We start from the raw sequence: 24932 nt of genomic DNA, 5'->3' as shown, positions 1-24932 counted from the left end.
TCAGTAAAACACTGTTGAATGAATGCATTAATTAGCGAGGGTCCATCAAGGGGTAGTGTGAAAGGTTTCACAGCCGGCTTTAGTAAAGCAGTTAAGGAGTTGAGCTTTGGAGCCAGACAGGCTTGTGGTTAAAGATCGACTAGATAATTTCACTATGCGCGAGTTTTTTCTTTTTTAAATATTTCCTTTTCATCACAGAATCTTTCTTTTCTCTCTCTCTCTCTCTCTTTTTTTAAGTTTATTTATTTACTTTTGAGAGTGATAGCACAAGTGGGGAAGGGGCAGAGAGAGAGGGAGGGAGAGAGAATCCCAAGCAGGTTCCGCACTGTCAGCGTAGAGCCTGATGTGGGGCTCAAACCCACAGAGCCGTGAGATCATGACCTGAGCCGAAACCAAGAGTCAGATGCTTAACCAACTGAGCCACCCAGGCACCCCTGAGCAAGTTTTTTCTAACCTAACCCTCAGTTTTCTCACCTGTAAAATGGGGGATAACAATAGGACCTACCTCACAAGATTATTGTAAGGATTAAATAAGGTCATGAATTAAGGTTCTCAAATAATGCCTGTTGCTAAATAAAACTGACACACACACACAAAAAAGATTCAGTAAGTATAAGTAAAAAGGAAGATAAATTATTTGCTTCTAAGTGAAGATAAAATGATCAAAGTCCAGAATTCATACTAAATACTAAAACATTGACTAAACTGTAGGTTCTTGTACCCTATGTGCTCCACCTCACGAGTAAACTTTAACCTAGTGGGGAGTGATTTTGTGTCCATTCCGCTCAACTGTATGCTTGCAGCAAGCGCGAGAGGGGTCCTGTTGAGTCATCTCCGTGGTAGACAGAGATATGTGCTGCCCAATCCCAGTCCAGGGAGCCCTGCTGCCTAGCTGCTGGGAGTGCAGTCAGTGAATCACTCGAGCTGTCCCCTTGGGGTGTCTCAGCTGCAGAAAGCCCCCTCACCCCAGGTCATGCCTTTGCCAGGGTGGCCCAATGCGGGGTATAAAGGTCTGGCCATTTTGGTACAAAGCAGGCCGGCTCTGAGCAGCCACTTAGCTCCAGAGCTCCCTGTGGGGCGGGCTCAGCTGCAGCTACTCTGCTAGGCCTGCCTCTGGCTCACCTTCTCCTCTGCCCACTCCTGCTTCCGGCCCTCCCCTCCGCAGGGGTTGACAGGGCACTTCCCAATGAGCATCCTGTATAATGACATCGCAGCATCTGCTTCCTGGAAAACACAGTCAGCCTCAGATCTGAGGAAGCATCTCCCAGGGCGTGAGAGTCTCCCCGCCGGGCGTGGATGCAGACGGATGCGTGTTTTTAATACAATATGGCCCCCGAATACAAGCCAACTACTTCAGCTGTAGGGCGTCCAAAGAAATGGTGGACTAGTGCACCACTGGAGAAAAATAAATCAGCCTGGTTAATTTACTAACAAATGATAGGTAGTTTGTATCATGTCACATACATCCTGTGCGGTAGCTGCTGGAGACGCCCCCTCCAGATTCTCTTTACGTGCCTGGTGCATCCATACCCCCATATGCTGTGAGTTTTGTCTGCTAACTGCCCACAGCAGCACCCAGTTTTTAAGAATTGTCTGATCAGATGACATCTCATCTGATCAGAGCCACCTTGCTCAGAAATGCCACAGAGGTCACACACTAATTCCTGGAGACAGCCCAAAGCCCATGTCTGATGGTTGGGGATATAAAAGGCTGGCCATGTTGCCTCAAGGGGATATAAATCTATGATGTCTTCATGCTCCAGAGTCCCCTGTGGGACCAGGCTCCCTGAGGGATTCAGCAGAGCTCACATATTTGCTGAACTGGGTCCTCTGCCCCATCCTGCTTCCCTTATTACCATATGGGCTTCACCTGACAGTACTCTTTTTTTTTTTCTTGATGTTTATTTATTTTGAGGGGGGGGGGTAGACAGAGAGGGAGAGAGAATCCCAAGTAGGCTCTGTGCTGTCAGTGCAGAGCCTGACATGGGCTCAATCTCGTGAAACGTGAGATCATGACCTGAGCTGAAATCAAGAATTGGGACGCTTAACCGACTGAGCCACTCAGGCACCCTGAGAGTACTCTTTCAATCAATTGCTTGCACAAGAATCCTCATCGTAGGTTCTGCTTCTAGGGAACTTGACCTAAGTCACTTTATGGGTGATTTGAGAGGTATTTAAGGGATACTATTGACCATATGCAATTTGAGTCTTACCCATTGATTTCACGAGCTAGGATTTTACTGTTTTCCTCTTCATGTTCCCAGTGCCTATTACCATCTGAGACGGAACAGGTTCTCGATTTAGGTTTGGCTGAATTAGTGGGTGAATGAATGAATGAACACACTGCATTTGTCAATGTCCCCTTGCTTTAACGACCCGAAGTCAATGCTGTTTAAGGATTCAGTCTTACAACTCAGCTCTTCCAAAGCCTGAACTGGCACCAGGGCTAGCACTGACTTTGATGGGTTTATTTCTCGCTAAAAGCAGAGAACCCATAAAGTCCCACCCCCAATTTGGTTTCTCCTAAAGAAAAGTGTGGCAATCCTGAAGCTGATTCCATCTGATTTCCATTTGGGGTGCAATTGCACACAAGCTTTGAGGACTGGGGCATGGAATAGAGACACAGAGGCTGTATTTGAAAGGAGCCAAGGTGACGGCAGCATTCCTCTCAAACTGGTGGGCAGTCAGAGAGCTTTCCAGAACGGAAATGTAAACTTTCCAAACGGTACAACTACTTTCCTCTAGATTTACTGGCAAGATTTCACAAAAGGTTATTAAAGATTATACCCAGAAAATGCTCTGCTCTGTATTTCAGTCTGCTTCTCTAAGCTTAAAAATATAAGCAAAAATTTAATAGTTGGATGATTCTTAATTTCCTAGCCTGGTTAAGTAGGGAGTCCAAGGCTACAAAATAGTCATTCCCAGAACAGCCACAGACTATGTATGACTTTATAAATTTTTTAAATGTTTATTTATTATTGAGAAACAGAGACAGAGCACAAGCAGGGGAGGGGCAGTGAGAAGGGGAGACACAGAATCTGAAGCAGTCTCCAGCCTCTGAACTGTCAGCACAGAGCCCAATGCAGGGCTCGAACCCACAAACCACGAGATCATGACCTAAGCCGAAGTCAGACGCTTAACGGACTGAGCCACCCAGGTGCCCCTGTATGATTTTAACCTCAAGCACAGTGGGGCAATTTCTTTTTTTTCTTTTTGCAATTTCTCCTTCTTCTTCTTCTTCTTCTTCTTCTTCTTCTTCTTCTTCTTCTTCTTCTTCTTCTTCTTTAAATGTTTATTTATTTTTGAGAGAGAGCAGAGGAGGGGCAGAGAGAGAGAAAGGGACAGAGGATCCAAAGTGGGATCTGCGATAACGGGCTCTGTGCTGATAGCAGCAAGCCCCGACACAGGGCTCGAACCCACAAACTGTGAGATCATGTCCCGAGCCCAAGTTGGCTGCTCAACCGACTGAGCCATCCAGGCGCCCCTTCTTTTTGCAACTTCTTAAATCTATATCCAGAGAAGCCTGCCCTAGCGGTGGTGTTCAGAGCACAAGCTTTGGGGTCAGACAGACCTGGACTTAGGGCAAGGCTTTGTCACCAGTTAGTTGTCACAAGACATGTTGCTTTCACCTCTGAGTCTCAGTTCCCTTACCTGAAAAATGGGGAGATAATGCCTGATTCTCTGTGAGGCTTTTTGAGAGAATTAAGCATGTCACTTAGCATTAATAGGGTGACCAGCTTCCCCTGGTTTGCCCCAAATTGACTGAAAGTCCTACATTCTGGGAGCCTGCTCAGGCCGCTGCAAACCAGAACAGTCACCCCAGTTATAGCTAACATTAATTCTATTTGCAAAACGGTGATGTCGAACATACTAAATTTAAATGGAAAGCCTTCTTATTCTACCTAAACTATGGCTCTTGCTACTCCTGTGTCCAAACAACAAGGACAACACCTCTGCAAGGTTATACATTTGGATAAAAGGCACTGGAGTTCTTTACTCCAATGACGGATACAGGTTCGAAGCCACAAACAAGTCCCTTTCAAACAATTATGCTGTATTGGTAATTAAACATTAGAACAACAGTGCATTCTCTTGGAAGCGTTTTATAAAAGAGAAGCTTTCAAGTCTGAGGCATCAGCAGAAAGGCGTCCACCCCTTTTACAGCAGCACAGACATTCAGGAGGTCAGTCGTTGCTGTAATCTAGTTACAAGTTGGAAATCTCAGATTTCAAGCCTGAAGGAGAGGGAGAAAGAAGATGAGAAAGAGGGCTACAATGCCAGATTATTTTCTCTAGAAGCCCTGAGAAGTTACTTTGCCCTTCTACAAGAGAAGAGCTATGTGGGTATGTGGGACAATTGTCCCATTTTGGTCCTCAGAACCTCTTGACATTTTAGGGGCGCTGGGTGGCTCAGTCGGTTAAGCATCAGACTTCGGCTCAGGTCATGACCTCGTGGTTCGTGGGTTCGAGCCCTGTGTCAGCCTGTGTGCTGACAGCTCGGAGCCTGGAGCCCGCTCCGGATTCTGTGTCTCCCTTTCTCTCTGTCCCTACCTACTCGCACTCTGCCTCTGTCTCTCTCAAAAATAAACATTTAAAAAAGAACCTCTGACATTTTGTATTACAGATATTTTTCTCTCTGATGTGGTTCTCAGCCAGCCAAACCTTTTTATTTAACATCCCACTCCCTTTATTTAACTAAAGGAAAAGAAAACATGTCCCAATTGCAATTACTGACTTAAAAAAAAAATCTTCTGGTTCTCAACTCAGTGATGAGAGAAATCTATTTGGCACCTTTTTCTTTTGTGGCTGTCTGCTAATGCAATCCTTCCTCCACTTCTAAAATTCTTGTTTTGTGAGTTTTATCACCACTGACTCTTGTTAATGGGCCACCTCTTGATTCTCACTCAGTTTTACAGCTTTTCTGTTCTTCCCTCTGCCTCATTTTAATTTCTGCAGGTGTAGAATTCTGTGAATCATGGATTTTAGTCCTCTTGGTACTGCCTCTTTAATTAAAAGTAATTTATTGGCTGCCATTTCTCAAGGGTAACCAGATTGACTGTGATAACTTCCTGGCAGCCTCAAACCCAGATGGACTGTTTCTCTAGGGGTTTAGAAGACAACGACATTCCCTGTGAAAGCGGGGGCTGCGTGGTTGTTCCGGGAGGCCTGGACTCAGGGGTGCGGCTGAGTCTGCTCAGCCCTTTCTTCTCACTTTCCCCCCAAATGGGAATACAGGTGTTCTCAACTTTCCTTTGACTCCACAAATATATCTATACCCCACAGGATACTGCACAAACCTTTCCGCATTTCCTCACACACAATGAAGAAAAGCAAGGCTTACCAAGATTATGATTTTTCAGACACCAATTTTTCAGTATAACTGTATTTTTTATTTATAAAAGCCATCCATAATTATGGTAAAAGAAATTCAAAGAGTAGAGAAGGGTACAATGAAAAGTAACATCGCTCCCACACTCCGGCCATGTTTGTGCTTTCACCAGGGGTAACCACAGCTAAGGATTTCTTGTGGAAACTTTCAGGGCTTTTCGGAGCATATACGAGCTGAGGGCCTTCCTAGTCTCTCTCCCAGGGTTCTTTACTTCCCTCCTGGCCTTTACCCACGGCTTGGATTACATATTTGCTTGTTTACTTATGTGTTTTCTATATCTTCATCAGATTATAAACTTCAAGAAGGTAGGGACCCAATCTGTTGCGTTCACCGTGGTATCCCCAGAATATAATTCAGTGCCTGTCACATAATAGACACCCAACAAATAACTTGATGAACACACGTATGAAAAGAAATCTTCCGAAAGAAAGAGAAAAAAATGTCCTGGGAACAGCACTTGTTTGTACTGCCCTGCCCTAGAACTTTCCTACAGTGTTTGCATTATGCTTACAACTGATTACTTCTTGCACCATCCCTGAGAGACGGCCAGAAATGGTACTATGCTTCCTTTCCTGATGAGGCAGCAGAAGTCACTTAAGCCAACGTGATCTGCCCAAGGCCAATGTCAATATAGGGGGTGGGCTGAATTAAAGATGGTAGTCCTGGGTCCCGCATCCAGCCTCCTACAACTCGGCTAAAATTTACTCTGGATTCTCCACCATTTTGTTTTTGGTAATGGGAATGAAGAACATGGGATTTGGAGGCAGACAGACCTGGGTTTGAAGTCCAACACAGACAAATCACTCTTCCCTGTGCCATGCTGGCCAAGTACCTAACCTTTCTGAGCCTGTTTTGCCTAGAGGGAAATGCTGCCGCTTCCCCCTGGGTGAGGGGTAAGATGATCCCATATGCGGTGTGTGTGGACCATTGCAGACACTCTGAAAATATCAGCTCCCTCTTCTCCTTCCCAAAAGATACAAGACCAAGGCTTGTCAGCTACAACTCAAGACATTTTTCTTCTTTTCAGTGAAGCTCCATTAAAGGGAGACAGACAATAACATCTAGCTGTTCCCAAATTCTGGGATTTTATTTGCTGCTTCATGGCATTAATTTGAGGTCATCAGTGAACTTTTTTTTTAACAGTTTATTTATTTATTTTTTGAGAGAGAGAGCATGCATGCAAGCAGGGGAGGGGCAGAGAGAGAGTGAGAGAGAGGATCCCAAGCAGGCTCCACACTGTCAGCACAGAGCCCAACGTGGGGCTCAAACTCACAAACTGTGAGATCATGACCTGAGCTGAAATCGAAAGTCACACACTTAACCAACTGAGCCACCCAGGAGCCCCCATCAGGAAACATTTGATCTCAGCAACTCCACCGAGGGCCAGGACGATAGCCTCCAAAGGCAGGGGTCAGATCACCCCTCAGGCAAAACTCTTCAGAACCCTCCAGACCTGCAGCAAATCCTGTGCAGACCACAGCCCCACACAAGGTACTCACTTAGGCTACTCATCGTAGGGGATTATATCTAACAGGTAGCGAGTGCCAAAAGGGGTGTTGCTCTTCAACTTGATCCTCAGGTAGATCAAACACTAGGAAAGCAGCAGAACCTGCTTGAGAAAAAGCACAGGATCCCACAGAACAGCCATCAATCACAGGACGGTGGCGCCGGAGGGCGGCTGGGTGGGAGTGGGGCTGTGGGAAACCTTTCTGATTCTCGTGAAGTACTAGGCCAGTCTCATTCCATCAACAGGTACTTAGGAAGCACATACTAGGTGCGTAACCCTGAAGTAGGCTCGGGGGGGCAAAGAATCAGGCGGTCTCTGCCCTGAGAGTCTTCTAATCGAATTGGTTCTTCCGCAGACCCTTAGGTGAACAGTTAGTCTTGTAATTCTTCATCTATGTAAGGTAGTAGCCAGTATATGGATGCATATATAGAGGTAGTGGAAGTCACTGCACACACACACACACACACACACGGACACAGACACACACAGCAGGGGCATGCACACCTACACATACACACACACACACACACACACCCTCAATATCCCTGTACTGCTAAATTATCTCCTTTACCCAGGCTTCAACTAGAATGTGCATCCAAGTACCCCTCTCACAGCTCTCCCTCCCTGGTTTCCCTCAATGTTTCTCTTGTCCCCTCCTTCCTCTTGATGACACGTTTTTGTTTTCCTAAGAGAAACTCCTGTTTGCTTTCCAAACTCTTCTCCTGTATCTCATATTACCGCCATGCAGGAGGAATTCTGGGCTTGTCCCACCCTCCTTTCTGGGTCAGGCTTCCCTCTCTGGCCACAGCCATTTCTGCGAGGCTTCACCCATCGTCTCTGGACTGGACCGAGCCTTGACAACAGTCAGTCACTGCGTGTAGGGGCGGGGGGAGCAGAAGGAGAGGGCTCGAGGAGGGAGCTCCTCAGCTGAGAATCAGTCCAGACGCCGGCGAAGTTCTTCAGCACAGTCTGGCCACTTTGCCAAGAACAATAAAGCAACTCAAAACGACGCAGCTTCTGAAGACTCGAAGGCTCATTGGGAGGCCAGCCACACACCCAAGCTTCATCTGCTCAGAGCTGTATCCACATACACATTTCTACCTTAGCTAAATACTTGAGGAGATAGTTCTGGGGGAGCAAAAGAAAAATCCTAAGCCTGAGGAAATGGCACATTCGAGAGCAAAGGTTTGGAGGCAGCCCAGAGTTCCCGAACAATTAATTAGCAGGAGAGAACAGCAGCTAAGAACTTCCTCTGATGTTCTTATTGAGCTCAGGGAAGGAGCTGGGGGAAGGAGACCCAGGCGATGATTACTAAGATGCTGAGATGTCACAAAGGTCCCAAGGGACTGGAGGAAGTCAAGGTGCAATAGAGAAAGAGAAAGAGCTCTCTATGGAGACTGTTCTCATTTGCAAAAGACCGTTTTTGTCACATTCTTTTTGCAAGTTAGCACCTGTTAACACCAGGCACAAGGCAGGGACCGGAAGGAATGGAAATATGAAAGCTATGGCTTTGTTGATGGGCCAGAAGTGGAGAGCGGCCCAGAACATGAGATGCCGTTGCTCGCAGCGATTAGCACCACTAGCTGTCCCCATCACCCTTTGGAAAGCAATCTGAACCGTGGGGTGGCATCTGTGTTAAACAGAGGGGTTGCTATCCCCTCCTAGTGGCCTTCTATTTGCTTGAAATAAACAGCACTATTTCAAATCGATAAAGCCTTTGTTCGTTTATTCTGTATCGTCTGACTCCCCAGCCTCAGCCCATTAGAACTGGCAACTGCTTCAGAGCAAAGGGCACGTGTGCCCTTTCCACTCCCGGACCCTTGGCATCAGAACACCACCTGGCACACAGATGGCACTCAGTGGAAGAACACTACATGAATGAACCGAAAGAATGCTTTTAGGAACTGAGGAGGACATTTTCCAGGCCTAGCAAGGATTGCTTTTAACACTCAAACTTGTTTTGTAAATCTGAATGGGGATACTGCGGTAAGCAGGTGCATAAAGATGCACGCTTCGTGAACAGGTTCCTCTGGAGAAAGAAAGCTTTTAAAAAGCGCCAAAAAACCATTAGCCAGGTGGCCTGATGATATACAGGGGAATGCTGTGAAATGATAATAGGTCATCCCTGTGGCAGCCGGGAGCGTAGAGGAAGAGGGAAGAGGCGAGTGGATACTGCCTGAGCAAGATACTGAAAATGCAGGAAGTTCAGCCCGGAGTAAGACCAGCTAGAAGAGGTAGTATGTCGAAGGCCGTGGAGAGTTTAGGAAGAAACGATGATCATTGAGCAGATTCACAGCTGAGAGCTGTGTTGGTATGAGATAGCTCTGCGGACAGAAACTTCAATCAGAGGTAAACTTGTAAACTCACATTGCAGATAGAAAACCTTTGCCCCGGCTTTTGAGGAACTCAAGATGTCCGGTGGCTGGTGAGGCCTCGGGACACAGAGACCACTGATGCACTTCAGCAACTGTCCGAACACTCAGAACTGAAGCTGTCTGCTCCCTGATCTCCCTTGGGAAGTAGTTACAACATAGCCATTGCTCATTGAATTGTGACAACAATCCCCCGCGGATGGCTTAGCCATGGGTGCCACCTGTCCCCGGAGCTGTGCTGGTCAGGTGTGTGTATAGGTCCTCACTCCCTCCACACCCAGGGTGGGCTCCACGGTGTGTGTGTGTGTGTGTGTGTGTGGTGTGGGAACTGTTTCCCTTGGCTATCTCAGAGTCTCCGTTCTCATCTGTAAACTGGAGACAGTGTCAAGATTTTAGAGTCATTGTGAGGATTAAGTGAAATAGTATAACAAAGTGCTTAGTATCCTATGCCTGCCTGCAAGGTTGCTATCACAGGCCTAAGGAAGACTAAGCACAACGTAACGGCTTTAAATTCTTATGCTCCGTAACCGGAATTCACCGCTGCTGGTTAGCATGCAAAATGGTATGACCACTTTGGAAAACTATTTGTCAGTATCGATAAAAGTCGAATATATCCCCATCCTATGAGCCAGCAATTCTACTCCTAGGTATATACTGAAAAGAAAGGAATGTCCACCCAAAGGCATGCACGAGAATGTTAGTAGCTGTATTGTTCACAATAGGGCCAAACCGGAAACAACTCTGATGTCCTTCAAGCACAGTGGTTACATTCATAGAATGGAATAGACATAACAATGAAAATGAGGAAATCTTTGCAACTCACAATACCATAGATGACACTCACTAGCATAGTGTTGAACAAAAGAAGCCAGACCCAAGGTCCCAAGAAGGGACCGTATGATTCCATTTATAAAAGTCTAAAACATAAACAAAACTGGTCTATAATGCTAGATGTCAGAAGAGTGGTTAGGTTGCAGGGGTGAACAGTGATTGGCACATCCCAGTCACCATGGTGAGGAGTGCAAGGGAGATTTCTGGGGTAGCGATAATGTTCTATGTTTTCATATGGATGATGGTACACGGGTGTGGCATCTTATAAAAGTTCATTGCACTTATGACTGACTTGGGCGTTTTTCTGATGTATGTTACACGTGGTAGATAGCATTATTTTCCTTAATCCTTTGCTGTCTCTCCCCTAGGGACAGTGTATACTTCCTCGCCCTATTGATGTTGGGCTTGTCCATGTGACCTGTTTGGGCCAATAGGAGATTAGGTGGCATGATATGAGCAGAGACAGGAAAAGTGTTCCAGAAGTTTGGTTTGGCCCTCTCGGTTTCCTCCCATAGTCATGAGAAGATATAGCTCAGAGAGCTGCTGCATTTGTGCCCTGCTTCCCAAAATTATATATACATGGGACAGATTAAGCTACACCCGGAGCCTGGAGCCTGAAGTGAGGCCTAGCCGTTCAAGTTGCATGCAAGAGGAAAAAAATTATCGTCTGAAGCTCCTGGACACTGATATGCTGTGGTGTGCAGCATTACTGTGGCAATAGCTGACTGACACCTTATTCTTCAATAAAAAAGTCCTTTGCCATCTCTATGCTCCATCTTTATAATAGTCACCTGTTTTAATTTAAAGTCCCTGGCACCCACCTCCAGCACGTATATGAACTATTTATGTCCTAAGTCAAATGAGCTGTTTCCTTTTCTGTAAACTGGGGATGATGCTTACTTTACGGTGCTCTTGGGAGGATTTAATGCACCAGCAGACCTAAAAGCACTTTGCAAACTGCAGAGCACAATTTTAAAGTGACGAATTCTGGGGCCAGGAACCAAGCGTGTGGATCATGCCACATACCAGGCAAAGCTGCTTCCCGCCTGCCGCGACCGTCTGGACTCAAAGGGCGAGGGCACATGCGTTGGGAGGAAGCTAGGGAACCAAAGTCAGGGCCAGCACCAGAGCAGTCACCGAGCTTCTGTGGGGCCTCCCCTTGGGGGAGGCACTGGTTAGTAGGTCTCTGGCAGACCAGCTCACAGGGCGCCTGGGTTGCTCAGTTGGTTAAGCATCTGACTCTTGATTTCAGCTCAGGTCATGATCTCACTGTTCGTGAGATCCAAGCCCCACATGGGACTCTGTGCTGACAGTGTGGAGCCTGCTTGGGATCCTGTCTCTCTCTCTCTCTCTCTCTCTCTGCCCTTCCCACACTTGAGTGCGCTCTCTTGCTCTCTCTCAAAATAAATAAACTTAAAAAAAATTGCTATTAGAAGGCCAGCTCATGCACAGGCCAAGTAGGCAAAACAGGAACACAGGAAGGCCAACCTCAAGTCTAGCTCCCCCACCCGTGTCTTTCTACAGTGTCTGAAGAGCCACCATTGGTGTTCCATTCCACCAGGTTGCAGTGCTGTGTGCCTAGCCATCCCCTGCTAAGCCTTGCTGCCTTCCTTATGGCACTTCTCAGTTTACAAAGAGCAGGCCCCGCTGTTCTCTCGTTTTGGAATTATTTCTGTTGTGTGGATAAGGAACCCGAGACTCTGAGAGATTAAGTGGTTCCTGCCAGGCCACTTAGTTAATGAGCATCAGAGCTGAATTTGCAACAGGTTTTCTAACGAAGGGTTAAAGAGGTAACTCACTCGTGTGAGCGAGAATTCTATCATCAGAGGACCAGCTGCAGCCTCAGAAAACAGGTGGCACCAGTCTGAGGGCTAGGACCAGTACGTTTTGACAGGGGAGGTGGGATTGGGTTTGGAAAATCAGCATCCAGTGAGCAGTGGACTCTGAGGAGGGTGGGGCATGGGGAAGAGGAGGGGGTGAGGGAGGAAGGGAGTAAGAGGAGAAGGCCCCCCCCACTCCCTCCACCCCGCTCCCCCACCCCGGAGGCTGCCGTGGGCCTTTTAAGGGCATTCTTTCCCCTGGGAGGAGCTAGTGCCAGCAGGGGGAGCACGTCCCAACAAGAGCTCTGGGAGCAAGGGAAGAATCCAAAGGATGCCAGCTGGCTCAGGGATGCCATAGTCAGACACTAATAGTCTGCGGGTAATGCCGCCACCACATTCTGCAGTGACAGACCCCCTTGGGGACGCTCCCACTGCCTGCCTGGTGAAAGGGTGTGCGGTAAAATGTCTGGCTCGCCTCCTACCACACCGGTTTTCTCTCTCCTTCCCTGTCTACCCTGAGCCCTGCCAACTGCCTGGCCTAAGACTGGTTACAGGAACCAGTACAGCCCCCAGTGTCAACACGGTGAGAGCTGTGGTGAAGAGGAGATCCCGAGCAAAGCTGTATTTAAACACACGTTTTTTTTTCTTGAGAGTGCAGCTAGCAAGGGCCCGTTTCCCCTGATTCAAAAAAAAACACAGCAACCCTCAAGGCAGGGAGTAGGGTGGAGTGGGGTCCTGCTATTTTCTTTGCAACAATATTCACACGGGGGGCATGGAGAATTTCCACTAGCAAGGGGAGCCGTCACTGCTCCTTCCCTGGGTACCATCTCAGTGTGGCCCAGGCCTGAAGCAAGCTTCTCCCCTTTCTCCGGTCCCAAGTGGGTTCTGTGGCTGTCACCTACCTCCGTGGTCCGCAGGCCATTCTGTTTCTGGGTCAGAGGGCCTGAGGTGAGGCTCTGGGGATTCGGGCACTGGGTCCCACAGCTCATCCTCTTCTCTGGGTTGGATATTCCACCTGGGGCTGTCGATCGGGGCACGCCGTTGGAGGACAGTCCATCTTCCAGCACACCTTGGGGAGAGAAGCAGAGGATGACCCGTGACAGCTGCTGTAAACAGGCCCCAAGAGTGTTGGGGGGGGGGGGGGGAAGCCGCAAAGAAGAAAATAAATCCTCAGAATCCCACCATGCAGAGCTACCCTTTTCTGAAAGAATATGTGTGTGTGTGTTAGCAAAAACGAGACTTTAAAATAATTTTGTAACCTGAAACGTTTACTTAACAATCCATCAATCGCATTCTTCCATGCAATTAAGTGTTCCGCCATAGTAGTTTTCACACACTGAGTCTGCCATCGTGTGGATGTGTTTTCACGTATGTATGTATGTATGCACTTATTTATTTATTTTAAGGAAGCTCTATGCCCAACATGGGGCTTGAACTCATGACCCCAAGATCAAGAGTCCAGACGATCAACCAACTGAGTCAGCCAGGTGCCCCTGTATCACCATTTATTCAATCCCCTCTAGTTTGGTTATTTGTTTTCACAATAAATGTTACTGTGGTTGAAATTCCTTGGGGTTAAAGCTTTATTCTTAATTATTTCCTTAGTATAAATCCTACAAGTGGCATTACTGGTTATACAGAGTTGTTTTTTTTTTTTTAACTTAATTCCATCTCAAGACGTTGGACTGAGCATGTGTTCCTTCCGTGACAAATGCCAAGAAATGATAGAGTGAGGTTTAAATAAATAGCCTCACTGAGAAGCAAGAGGGCTACATCGAGGAATTCATGGATGGAGAGTATCTGATTGAAAAGAGAAAAGGTGGTCCGGGAAGCACGAGGGAGAGATACCAGGTGGGAGACAAGAGGCCAGGAGAGGCTCTGTAACAGCCACAGAAAGGCCAGCGGCAACCAGCCGAGGCCAGTCAGCGATGACAGAGCAGGCTGTGAGGTGGGATATTGGGATATAATAAGAAATACATATGTGGTGTTTTCCCCCAGTTCCTGGCATCGAGCTCCTAAAACCCTGGTAATCTCCTATGTGCCAGGGGTGATAGGAGGATCTTTTGTCACAACATTGGGTCTTTGCCTCAGTTCATGACACAGAGCTCCTAGATCCCTTGGAATTCTGTGAGTGACAGGAGATAGGAGCACCATCTGTTCTAATGAAGCAACTCTTGGAGGTCCCCTTGACAGCTTCAGGATAGGGGCTGCTTGCCAGAAAGATCTAATCTTGACTAGGCGCTCGGAACTCCAAATTGAAACAGCCTACCAAACATTTGGCAAGACAAATACAAAGAAAAACCCAACCCAGACAGAGCTGAGTGAAACTTCAAACACCATTATTTAACGAGAAAAGCTTCAGAAGAGGGGGAAAAAAATGAAAAAAAACGAAACAAGAATGAGATTAACATTACACTTTTTTTTTTGGAAGTTTATTTATTTATTTTGGGAGGGGAGGGGCAGAGAAAGAGGGAGAGAAAGCCTGTTAGTGTGGGGCCTGAACCCACAAACCACGAGATTACGACCCAAGTAGAAATCAAAAGTTGGATGCTTAACCAACTGAGCCACCCAGGCGCCCCAACATTAGACTTACTATCAACTACCAGGGGATGTAAGAAAATATGAAACGGTGTCTTCAAGATTTCAAAGGATTTGCACATTTTAAAGTCTTTTGTGATGCATTGCCAGATTTACCTCTATGAATTTTTCTCTAATTACCCTACTGCCCTCTGCCAACAGTATATGAAATGGCAATGTTACTCAAACCCTCACAAAACAGGGGCGCCTGGGTGGCTCAGTCGGTTAAGCGGCCGACTTCAGCTCAGGTCATGATCTCGCGGTCCGTGAGTTTGAGCCCCGCGTTGGGCTCTGTGCTGACAGCTCATAGCCTGGAGCCTGTTTCAGATTCTGTGTCTCCCTCTCGCTGACCCTCCCCTGTTCATGCTCTGTCTCTCTCTGTCTCAAAAATAAATAAAACGTTAAAAAAAAATTAAAAAAAAAACCCTCACAAAACACTGAATATTTTCATTCTTTTTTTTTTCTCATCTTTGCCAACTTAAGAGGCAAAATAAAGTATCTCATTGCTTGGATTCACACTTCTTGATTTAGTAGAGATACCATATTTATTTGTGTGCCTATTGGCTAATTGTGTGTGTGTGTGTGTGTGTGTGTGTGTGTTTTAATTGTCAAGTCATTTGCCTATCTTTCTTTTGGGGTGTTAGCCTGGGTTCGCTTTTAATCACACTTAAGAAAAACCAAAAAATCCTTTCCTAGATTGTTGAGAAATTATTTGCCAAGAAGCACACATCAGAAGCACAGTTTATTTGGTACACAATGAGAGGGAGGGCTGGTTGACTAGGCAGACCTGATGAGGCCACAGTCCCATCAAACCTGAGGAAGCAGGGATCCAAAGAACACATACGTACATCCACATGTCACCCACTTGCTCTACAAAAACCCAAGAGGCCCTCAGCTGTGGCCATGGGATAGAAATCAGAATTCGAAACATTGAAAGTCACAATAGAAAATGGTTGCTAGAGTTTCCTGACTGGCAGGCTGTAGGACGAGGGGGCCCTGTGGATGTGTTCCAGATGTGCAGAGAAATGGATTCTTGCCCCAAATCCTTGTGGCCCCTTCCTCCATCAGCTGGCAGCCTACTCCCCTTCTCTTTCCATACCCCCTTCCATCCTATACCAAAAGGGCCTCAGACGCATGCGTATGGACACCCCAAGCACACGTATTCAATCTCCATCTCTACTGCTGTCTGTGAGCAGCTGCCCCTTGGCCCAGGGGAGTGAATGAATCAGGAGAAGAGGCCCATGAAAACCTGGAAGCGGGCTCGGTGTGATTTGGGCTGGTAATCCCAGAGTCTCAGCACCCATAGAATAATCTGGAACAGAGCTTCTCCGTGTGATCCAGGGACCAAACTGTTGTTACTGGTCTGCTGTGCCTTAAGTATATAAACTGAATGCAAGCATTTAGAAATTTGTTGCTGGGAACATCTGACGGTGACTGAACTTCTCTGACTTAATGGCGGATGGACCAGTTCTAGGGCTGTCGGATTCACACGGTGAGTCCCAAGTGGTGTGAGCTATGTATTAGTCATGCACAGTGAGACCACACATTTGTTTGTATTGGACTGGGGGAGGGAAAGCAACTGATGCTGAAGAAGGGCTGCGGGCTTTGGCAGGTATGTCCCCTTGGCCCCTGGATAACTTACCCTGTTATCTAGGAAAGAGTGGGGCCAAGTGGGGTGGGGCAGAAAAGGGAACACAAGACCAAGGCAGAGACCCCATCTACCTAAGTCTAGGGTGGAACTGCCTTCAGCTCTTGAGGCTCCTGAGTGGGACTCAAGGCTAGCCAGTACTACCTTGACTGTTTACGACAGTGGGATATACAAATGTTACCATTTTCAGGGGGCGTGGGTGGCTCAGTCAAGCATCCGACTTCGACTCAGGTCATGATCTCATGGTCTGTGGGCTCGAGCCCAGCATCGGGCTCTGTGCTGATAGCTCAGAGCCTGAAGCCTTCTTCGGATTCTGTGTCTCCCTCTTTCTGCCATACCCCTGCTCATGTTCTGTCTCTGTCTCTCTCTCTCTCAAAAATAAGTAAACTTAAAAAAATTTTTAAAAATGTTACCATTTTCTATGTTGTTCATGACCTGGTATCTGGGTTGAGGGTACATAAGAGCATCCATTGAATGCAGTATGGTGCTTCCAGCCTGCGTGGGGATGGCCACCCTCTTATCTAACACCTTCAGGACATGTTTCTGACCCCATACTCCTGGTCAGGCCCCTGTGGGACTTAGAGGCCCTGGAACATGGCTCCCTTCCTTCTCCCCCCGACAATGCAACCCAGTTGCTAACCCAGGAGGAGGAAGTTAAGGCAGAAAAAGGAGGCTGAGGGCACCAGGGGCCAAGAGCAGGTGGTGGAGAACACATCCCAGGGAGGCAGATAGGCAACAGGAAGTGGACCCAAGCATGAGTCAGAGCTCCAAGCCCCTGGCACGAGCTCCACTGTTCTATAGGATTTCACTTACAAACCACAGAATAAAAGATAAAATTATTACAAATATCCAGAACGCTGAAGAGCATTAAATCCTAAGCACAGAATCCCTTCTGAGCTCGGTAGACCCTGAAGCCGGTCCTGCCAATACTTAAAGATCACGGCAGAGCTGCTGTGGCCGAGATACAAACGGCCACTCCTTCCATCTCAGCAGCTCCCCCACTCCCCGGGCATCTCAGCAGAGGCTCGAAAACCATTCATTTGGTCCAGTGTTTGCAGTTTTTATTGATGGCTGATCAAAAATTAGAACTCCGGTTTCTTAATCCCCAATCCAAGGACTTCCTCATTGATTAAATAGGAATAACAATTCCTACTTCATAGGCTGTTGTAAGGATGAAATAAGATAACATATACAAAGGTTCCCACATGTTTGGCACATACATTGTACTTATTATTATTCATGGTCCAACCCCAGCTGTCTTGTCTCCTCCCGGTGCCCCTCTCCGTTAGCCACATTAATTACATACTTGATTATGAGCCATACAATTGGCACCTGTTAAGTGCTAAAGGACTGGCCCACTGAGCCTGGTAACTAAGCAGAGAAGCTCTGATGACAAGTAGAAAAACAGGGCGAGGCTTTAGGACTGCATTGCTAATAGTGAGCGGGGATCATCTGCCTGGTGCAGTCAAGATGTCACCGCAGGAATATGGGGCCATTTACTGTTACTTTTGCCTGCAATAAACCAGGTGATTTTGCTGCATGAATTTAATTTAACGTGCATTTTCTAGTTCCAAAAATAACAGAATCAATGTTGGAAAATTTGTAAACTACAGAAAAGCACAAAGGAAGAATGATTTCCATCCCATCACCCAGAGCTATCCCCTGTTAACAAGCTGATACATATCCTTCTGGCAGATGCTATCGGTGCCCACCCAGGTCCACCCACCCCGGTCCCTGCATCCATCCCCTAGCTGTGGTGGATGTTGGTGGCTAACGGCTCATGGCTGCCCTCTTCTCCTAAGGCTTGTCCTTGACCGAAGGACCAAGCCCCCTTGACCAAGCCCCCTTACCAGGAGAGGCCTGGCCAGTTATATCAGGTAAATTCCACGGCCAATAATCAACTAAAAGTGTTCGTCAGTGTGTGTGTGGGTACAACAGTCCAGCCCCCTTGCCTCTGAGCTGGACAATTTCTGTCCCTTTGCTCCAAAGCAACCCATTGGATCAGGTTGAGACTAGACTAATCCTGAAACCACATCTCTGCCCAGCTCCTTCCCCTGGCCCATCCTTCTTCTCTTGTTCTCTCCCTCACACGGTTCTCCTTGGAGCAGTGTCTCCAGCAGTCACTTGCATAAAATTCCCATCTCAGGCTCTGCTTCTAGAGAACCTAGGACAGTGGACATGCCCTGCATGCTGGATACATTCCTTCTGCCCTTCCACCCTCACTCTCCCCTCCTCCCCTCCCTGTTCCATGTCCCAGGACACTGTCCTGAATGAACCACATCAACAGGCTCCCTTGTCCACTGGCTTCTAGTGGGGTTTGCCAATGGGCACCGCTAGCTACTGAGTGGAGGGGGTCTGCAGCAACACACTGAGGTCGGGTGTTTGTTCCCCTAGATCCCCTACGTAGGGTAGCCATGGGTGCACTGTGTCCTTTATTACACTCCTCCACCAGGAAAAGGTACAGAACCAAAAAAAGCCAGAGAGACTGTGCCAGCAGGAGGTTCTTGATGACTTCAGGGAAGGCTAAGAGTGGTGGGAACAGAGGACAGATGGCAAGTTGTTGAGTAGGAAGTTACAGATGCTGCCTCAGTCGGGGTTCTCAGCTACAAGCAACAGAAATGGACTCCAGTGAATTAAAGTAGGAAAGTGATTCATGTAAATGATCTGAGAGGCTCTCAGACTTTCCGGGAGGGTTGGAGGTTGAGGCCCAGAGGCTATCTATCCAGGCACAGTGTCCCACATCTCTCCATGGAGCTTGTCCTACCAAGCCCTATACCCTGGAAACTGGCCTCAGCATTGCTGCCGCACTTATACTAAAAAAAAAAATTACTGTTGTTTTTCTGAAATTCAAATTTAATTGGGTGTCCTGAATTTTATCTGGCAACCCTACTGGGTGCCAAGTGTCCCAAGCAGGGGGACATTGTTGTGAAAGCTGCTACTGTCGTAGACCCTGAGCTGCCCTACTCCATGCCAGCCCTCTCAAGCCTGAAAGATGGGAGAGTGACTCTTATTTTACGGCAAAGGAAACTGAAGCTTAACACAGGTTCTGTATATTTCCAAAGCTTGTGATCTGAACAAGTATTCACATATCCTTCAAAGAAAACCCCCCAAGTAAGCAGTTCTCAAATTTTAGTGGGCATGAGACCCACCCGAGGCGTCTGTTAAAATGAAGATCCCTACGTCTAACCTCCAGAAGTTCTGATTCAGTAGGGACCCAGGCATATGCATTTTAACAAGTTCCCTCCACTCTGCCCATTGCCAGTGATGCTGAGACCGGGAGTTCTAAGACTGCACTTTTAGCCTCCTGACGTGGAGATTGATGCTCATGCCAGTCTTGAGGGTTACAAGCAAAATGCCCATCTATATTTCCCCTGTGAGCTCTACAGTAGTAAATTGAGGGACATCTGTGTGCCCCTAGGGTATGTCTTTTTTTTCACATCCTTCACAAAATTTTCATTCCATCCAGAAGACAAGCCAAATCACCAATTTTGCCAAAAGATGGGAAACAGCTGTGTCCAAAGCTTGCTGACAAATTCCAACCAATGACTTCCTGCCAGTTTCATGCTATTTGAGAAGTGAATCTGGGAGGGAGGTGGCACATAGAAATTAAAATGATAGCTGGAAGCCATGCGGAGAACAGGACAAGGGGCAACTCTTCTTTAACCCAAGCACCTGGCTTTCTTTGGTGAAGGTGATCACAGGGTCCAAAATCATTGGAATCACCTGCGAGTCATCTCCTCGATGACTAAAAACCAAAGCAAGACACTCCTAGTCTATTTGGGAAGAATCTCCTAAAGTCACATCAGATGAAATTCTGGCTCATCAAACACTGCCTGGGCTCAGGCCGTGAACGCATGGCTGATGATAATTTTGTCTGAACTGAGGTATGTATTAAATAAACCGCAACTATCCAGCCACTCAGAATTTGTCTCCTTATTCTTCGAAATGAACCAAAATGGAGAGGTGTTTGTCATTTCTTCAATCTGATGAGTAATTTTTGGGTACACGCTGCGTGTAAGACATTGACATGTGGCTTTTTGTAAGGCTAATATAAGGAAAACCTTTAAAATGATGAGCGACTGTTACGTTTATTGTCAACTGATTTTGAACAAGGCTGTCAAGACTATTTAATGGGGAAACAGTTTTATCAACCAGTGTGTGGTGACATCTGGATATCTACACTTGAAAGAATGAAATTGGACACCTACCTCACACCATGTACTAAAGTTATCCCAAAATGAATAAAAAATCTAAATGTAATTGCTAAAACTATAAAACTCTTAAAAGAAAACATAGGCATAAATCTTCATGACTTTGGATTAAGCAACGGTCTCTTAAAAATGATCCCAGAAGCACAAGCAACAATAACAAAAAAAAAAAAAAAGATAAATTGGACGTCATAAAATTTAAAACATCTGTGCTTCAAAGGGCATCATAAAGAAAGCGAAAGACAGTTCACAAAACCGGAGGAAAGTTTTGCGAATTTGTATCTGATAAGGGACAAATAACCAAATAAAAATACATGTAAAGGATGTGAATAGATATTTCTCCAAAAAAGATATGCAAATGGCCAATAAGCACGTGAAAAGATGTTCAACATCGCCAGCTATCAGGGAAATACAAATCAAAACCATGAGCTACCCCCTCATACCCACTGGAATGGCTATCACAGAAAAAGGCAGATAAAAAGAAGAAAAGAAAAAGAAAAAGGCAGATAATAACAAGTGTTGGCGAAGATGTGGAGAATTTGGAACCTTTAAACACTGCTGGTAAAAGAGTGCAGCCACTTTAGAAGTCAGTCTGGTAGCTCCTCCGAAGGCCAGACATATGATCCAGAAATTCCACTCCTAGGTATATACCCAAGAGAAATGAGAACCCACATTTACACAAAGACTTGTAGAAGAGTATTCAAAGCAGCATTATTCATAGTAGCCCCAAGGTAGAAACACCCCGAATATCCAACAACGACAGATGGAAGAATAAAATATGGTATAGACACACAATGGAATATTATTTGGCAATAAACAAGAGGAAATACTAGTAAATGCTACAACACTGATAAACCTTGAAAACATTACGCTAAGTGAAAGAAGCCAGTCATAGGTCACACAGTGTCCTACTCCATTTATATGAATGTCCACAAATAGGTAAATCTCTAGGGAAAAATAGATGAGTGCTTGCCTGGGGCTGGGGTTGCTGGGGGGAAATGAGGAGTGACTATTAACAGACAAAGGATTTCTTTTTCAGGTGATGAAAATGTTCTAAAATTGTGCACAACTCTGAGAATAGACTCAAAACCATTTAACTGTACGTTTTAAATAGGTCAGTTGTATAATATGTGCATTTTAGCTCGATAAAGCTGTAACTTGAGAAACTGTGAGCAGCACATTTGGGGACGGTATATTGACTAAAGAAAATAAAGAAGCACATTTGGATATGAGCAGCAATGGCCAGGGAGAGCCTGACGGTAAACTTTGCAGTCTACAGGGATAACGGCAGTACTAGCCTGACAGTTGCCAAAGGCCACGGGTCCTGACTAGGAGTGTGTCGGACGGCTCCTGTTCCCTGAGATGGGCTGCCAGCCTGTCACATCTGCCCTTGGCCATGGAGATTGATGGTGGAAACGGCTTTCCCCAGTCCCAGCAGCATGCAAGAAGGACGCCTGCTGAGAGCATCAGCTGGAACTGAGAGGATCCTGAGAAGAAGCAAGGGGAGCCCGTCTGTCCCTGGTGAATTCAGGCCTGAATTCTCTCCCCAAAGAGACGCCCAAGGACAACAAACAAGCTAATGCACTAGGAGGCAGCCAAAAGGAAAGATCAAAATCTCACTTTCCTTCTCTGCTGGTACTGTCAGAATCTGTCAGTCTAACCTTCCCTTCTCTCCCTTTGATCCCCTCCTCCACCCGCTTCTTCTTCGTCATGGATCACTTGTTTGTTCCTTTTTCCTGTGACTTTGAATAAGCCAGTCATTTGAAAAACATTTGTTCCGTGCCTACTAAGTGCCAGGCACTCTGCCGTAGGCCGGGTTACACCAGAGGTTAACAGCGTAGTAGGACTACCGTCTCAGCTCCATCTTCCCTCCACCCACCTTCCCTCTCTTCCTGCCTCTGTCAGTCTGTACCAAGTCCTCCAGTTCCTCGCCAGAGAGGATAACGGGAGATGGATGGTAAAGGCTGAATTTCCATTGGAAGGGGGAGAAGGGAAGACGAGAATCTGAACTGGTGTTGACAAAATTATCCGTGGCAGATGGAGGGCAAGACAAGCAAACATTTAGAAGACGATGCATCATATCCATCCACGTGTCTAACTTCCTCTTCCTCTCCCATGCGGCCCAGTCCGGATCCCACCTTCTTACTCAGGCTGAAACTGCCTGTCCAGGGAACTGTTTACCTGAGGAACCCCAGCCAACCTGAAAAGTGGTGCCCTTGCCATGGAACACTCTCCTAGGGTGACCAACTGATGGCGGGAAAGAAAGTCCTAGGAGTAGGGTGGAGTCCCAGGAGGCCCCTCCGGTGTCTGGCGCAATCCTTGGCCAAGGCCCTGCCCATCATGGCCCCGTTTCTGTTTGAATGGGGAGGCTTACTTTGATCTTTTATTTCTACCCTGCTTCCTTATGTGTGCAGGCAAGGCACCTTGCTTGGGGCCTGGCTGCTTTCCACAGTCAGCAGATCTAATCAGTCGGGGACTTGAAAACACCCCAGGGTTGCACCCTCACATCGCTCCCAAGGTGCCTGGCCCCACGCTAGAATTCATGGCCTGCCCTTTAGACCCTTTTACGTAGTGAAATGTTTCATTAGAGAAACAGTCTTCCAGTGAAATTTTCCTCCCTGTTTTCTTTTATTCCTTGGTTCATTCACCTTTGGGATGGTTAGCCCTTTAAGGAAGTGTCAGCTTACTTCCTGGTTGTTGTTGTTTTTTTAACTCCTTAACACTTTCTGGTTTAGTACAACCAGCTTCTTTAGCAGGCTCTCTTCCAGGCTGGCGGTAGCTGGCACTAAACTGTCCCGTTAGGTAGACTTTAGAAATGAGGTGATATATCCTTAACAGATATAAGAAGTATATCTGGGTCAATCAGACTTAGGGGATTTAAGTCAATTGCATTATTTTAATTCTTGAAATTTTAAAGTCTTCCAAAGCAATCAATCAATCCTCTAGCATCTATGAGTGCCTACACTGTGTAGCACAGGGCTGTTATTAGCGGATATAAAACACTTGCCCTATCTGAATTCTTTATGCTTCTATAATTTAATTGGAAACTTCGCAGTTTATTTAAAAATTACTGAGAGGGGCGCCTAGGTGGCTCAGTTGGTTAAGCATCCAACTTCACCCAAGGCCGTGATCTCACAGTCTGTGAGTTCGAGCCCTGCGTCGGCCTCTGTGCTGACAGCTCAGAGCCTGGAGCCTGCTTCAGAGTCTGTGTCTCCCTCTCTCGCTGCCCCTTCCCCCCTCACGCTCTGTCTCTCTCTGTCTCTGAAAAATGAATAAACCTTTAAAAAAATTGTTTTTTTAAATTACTGAGAAGTAGAGCCATGCAAAATTTAAAAAACAAAATATCATTGCTTACCTATCGGAATGTCAAAAGTCTGATAATATTCGATGTTTAAAGGGTGTAGTTTAATGGGTTCTCTCATATGTTGCTGGCAGGAGTGCAAATAAAGCTATTTTGGAGGACAATGAGCAGAGTCTATTCAAGTCTAAAATGTGCACACCATTATGACTCCACAATTTTACTCCTCAGTGTCTACTGTAGGAAACCTCTTACCACTGCATGAAGAGGCCTGTTGAAGACATTCTTCATACCACTGGAACAGTGAAAATTGTAACCGACGTAGCCATTCATCAGATGGGTAATTACTGAATAAACTGTGTTTTACCTATACGACACAATTCCATACAGTTTAAAAGTATGAAGACTTACACAGATAAAAATCCAATATATAACAAGTGGAATAAAGCAAACAGAGGGTAAATATGTAAAAATGACAGCTTTTATATAGGGAAAAACTATGTTATATAAGTTATATTTTTTGCACAGGAATGAGCACGGGCTGGTGCTCAACGGGAGCCTAGAAATGTGAGTCTCATTTCATTTCTTCTATTATCTTCGTGTCAACGACACCCAGTCTTTCCTTTTAAACACTGCCCAAGAATCCTCTCCTCCATGAGGACTAACCGTGCCTGATTTCAGTTATGTGAGTAATTCCCAAATGATATTTCAGTATCACCTCTGAAATAAGTGATATATTTATTCAAATACAGAGCTACGTCATATTCTGCCTTTTCTCATTCATAATGGCATTGGACCCACCTAGAATATTTATTTAGCTATTTATTTCTTAGTTGTTAGATTACATTTAATCATCAAATATCCTATCAAAAATAGTCATCAAATACATCGGCACTCAAGAACAAGAATGGCACACAAGCATGAACCCATCGCTATGGGCCCATTCTACAAAGAAAGCTCAGCCATTTTGAAATCAAAGTATGAGATGTCTGACTCTCTGTAGGGCAGTCCGACAACTCACCGGGGCATCCTAACAGTGAGTGTGGATGGAACTAATTATACTGGTTGGCTAGAACCTGGGGATTACTCACATGACTGAAATCAGGCACGGTTAGTCCTCACGGAGAAGAGGATTCTTGGGCAGTGTTTAAAAGGAAAGACAGGGGGGCGCCTGGGTGGCGCAGCCGGTTAAGCGACCGACTTCAGCTCAAGTCACGATCTCGCGGTCCGTGAGTTCGAGCCCTGCGTCGGGCTCTGGGCTGATGGCTCAGAGCCTGGAGCCT

The 24932-nt window shown here is 46.3% G+C and overlaps 1 protein-coding gene across 1 annotated transcript in view; it reads right to left on the bottom strand.

Annotated features, from left to right (window-relative positions):
• BAALC (BAALC binder of MAP3K1 and KLF4) overlaps positions 1-24932 on the bottom strand; it is an 85100-nt gene that overhangs the window by 1359 nt on the left and 58809 nt on the right. Inside the window, exon 2 of the mRNA XM_042923494.1 lies at positions 12821-12987. Coding sequence (XP_042779428.1) covers positions 12821-12987 — 167 coding nt within the window. The remainder of the gene's footprint in view (positions 1-12820; positions 12988-24932) is intronic.

This window comes from Panthera leo, chromosome F2 (assembly GCF_018350215.1).
Source record: "Panthera leo isolate Ple1 chromosome F2, P.leo_Ple1_pat1.1, whole genome shotgun sequence".
In the NCBI taxonomy this organism is placed as follows: Eukaryota; Metazoa; Chordata; class Mammalia; order Carnivora; family Felidae; genus Panthera; species Panthera leo.
This window is presented reverse-complemented; position numbering and strand designations above follow the sequence as displayed.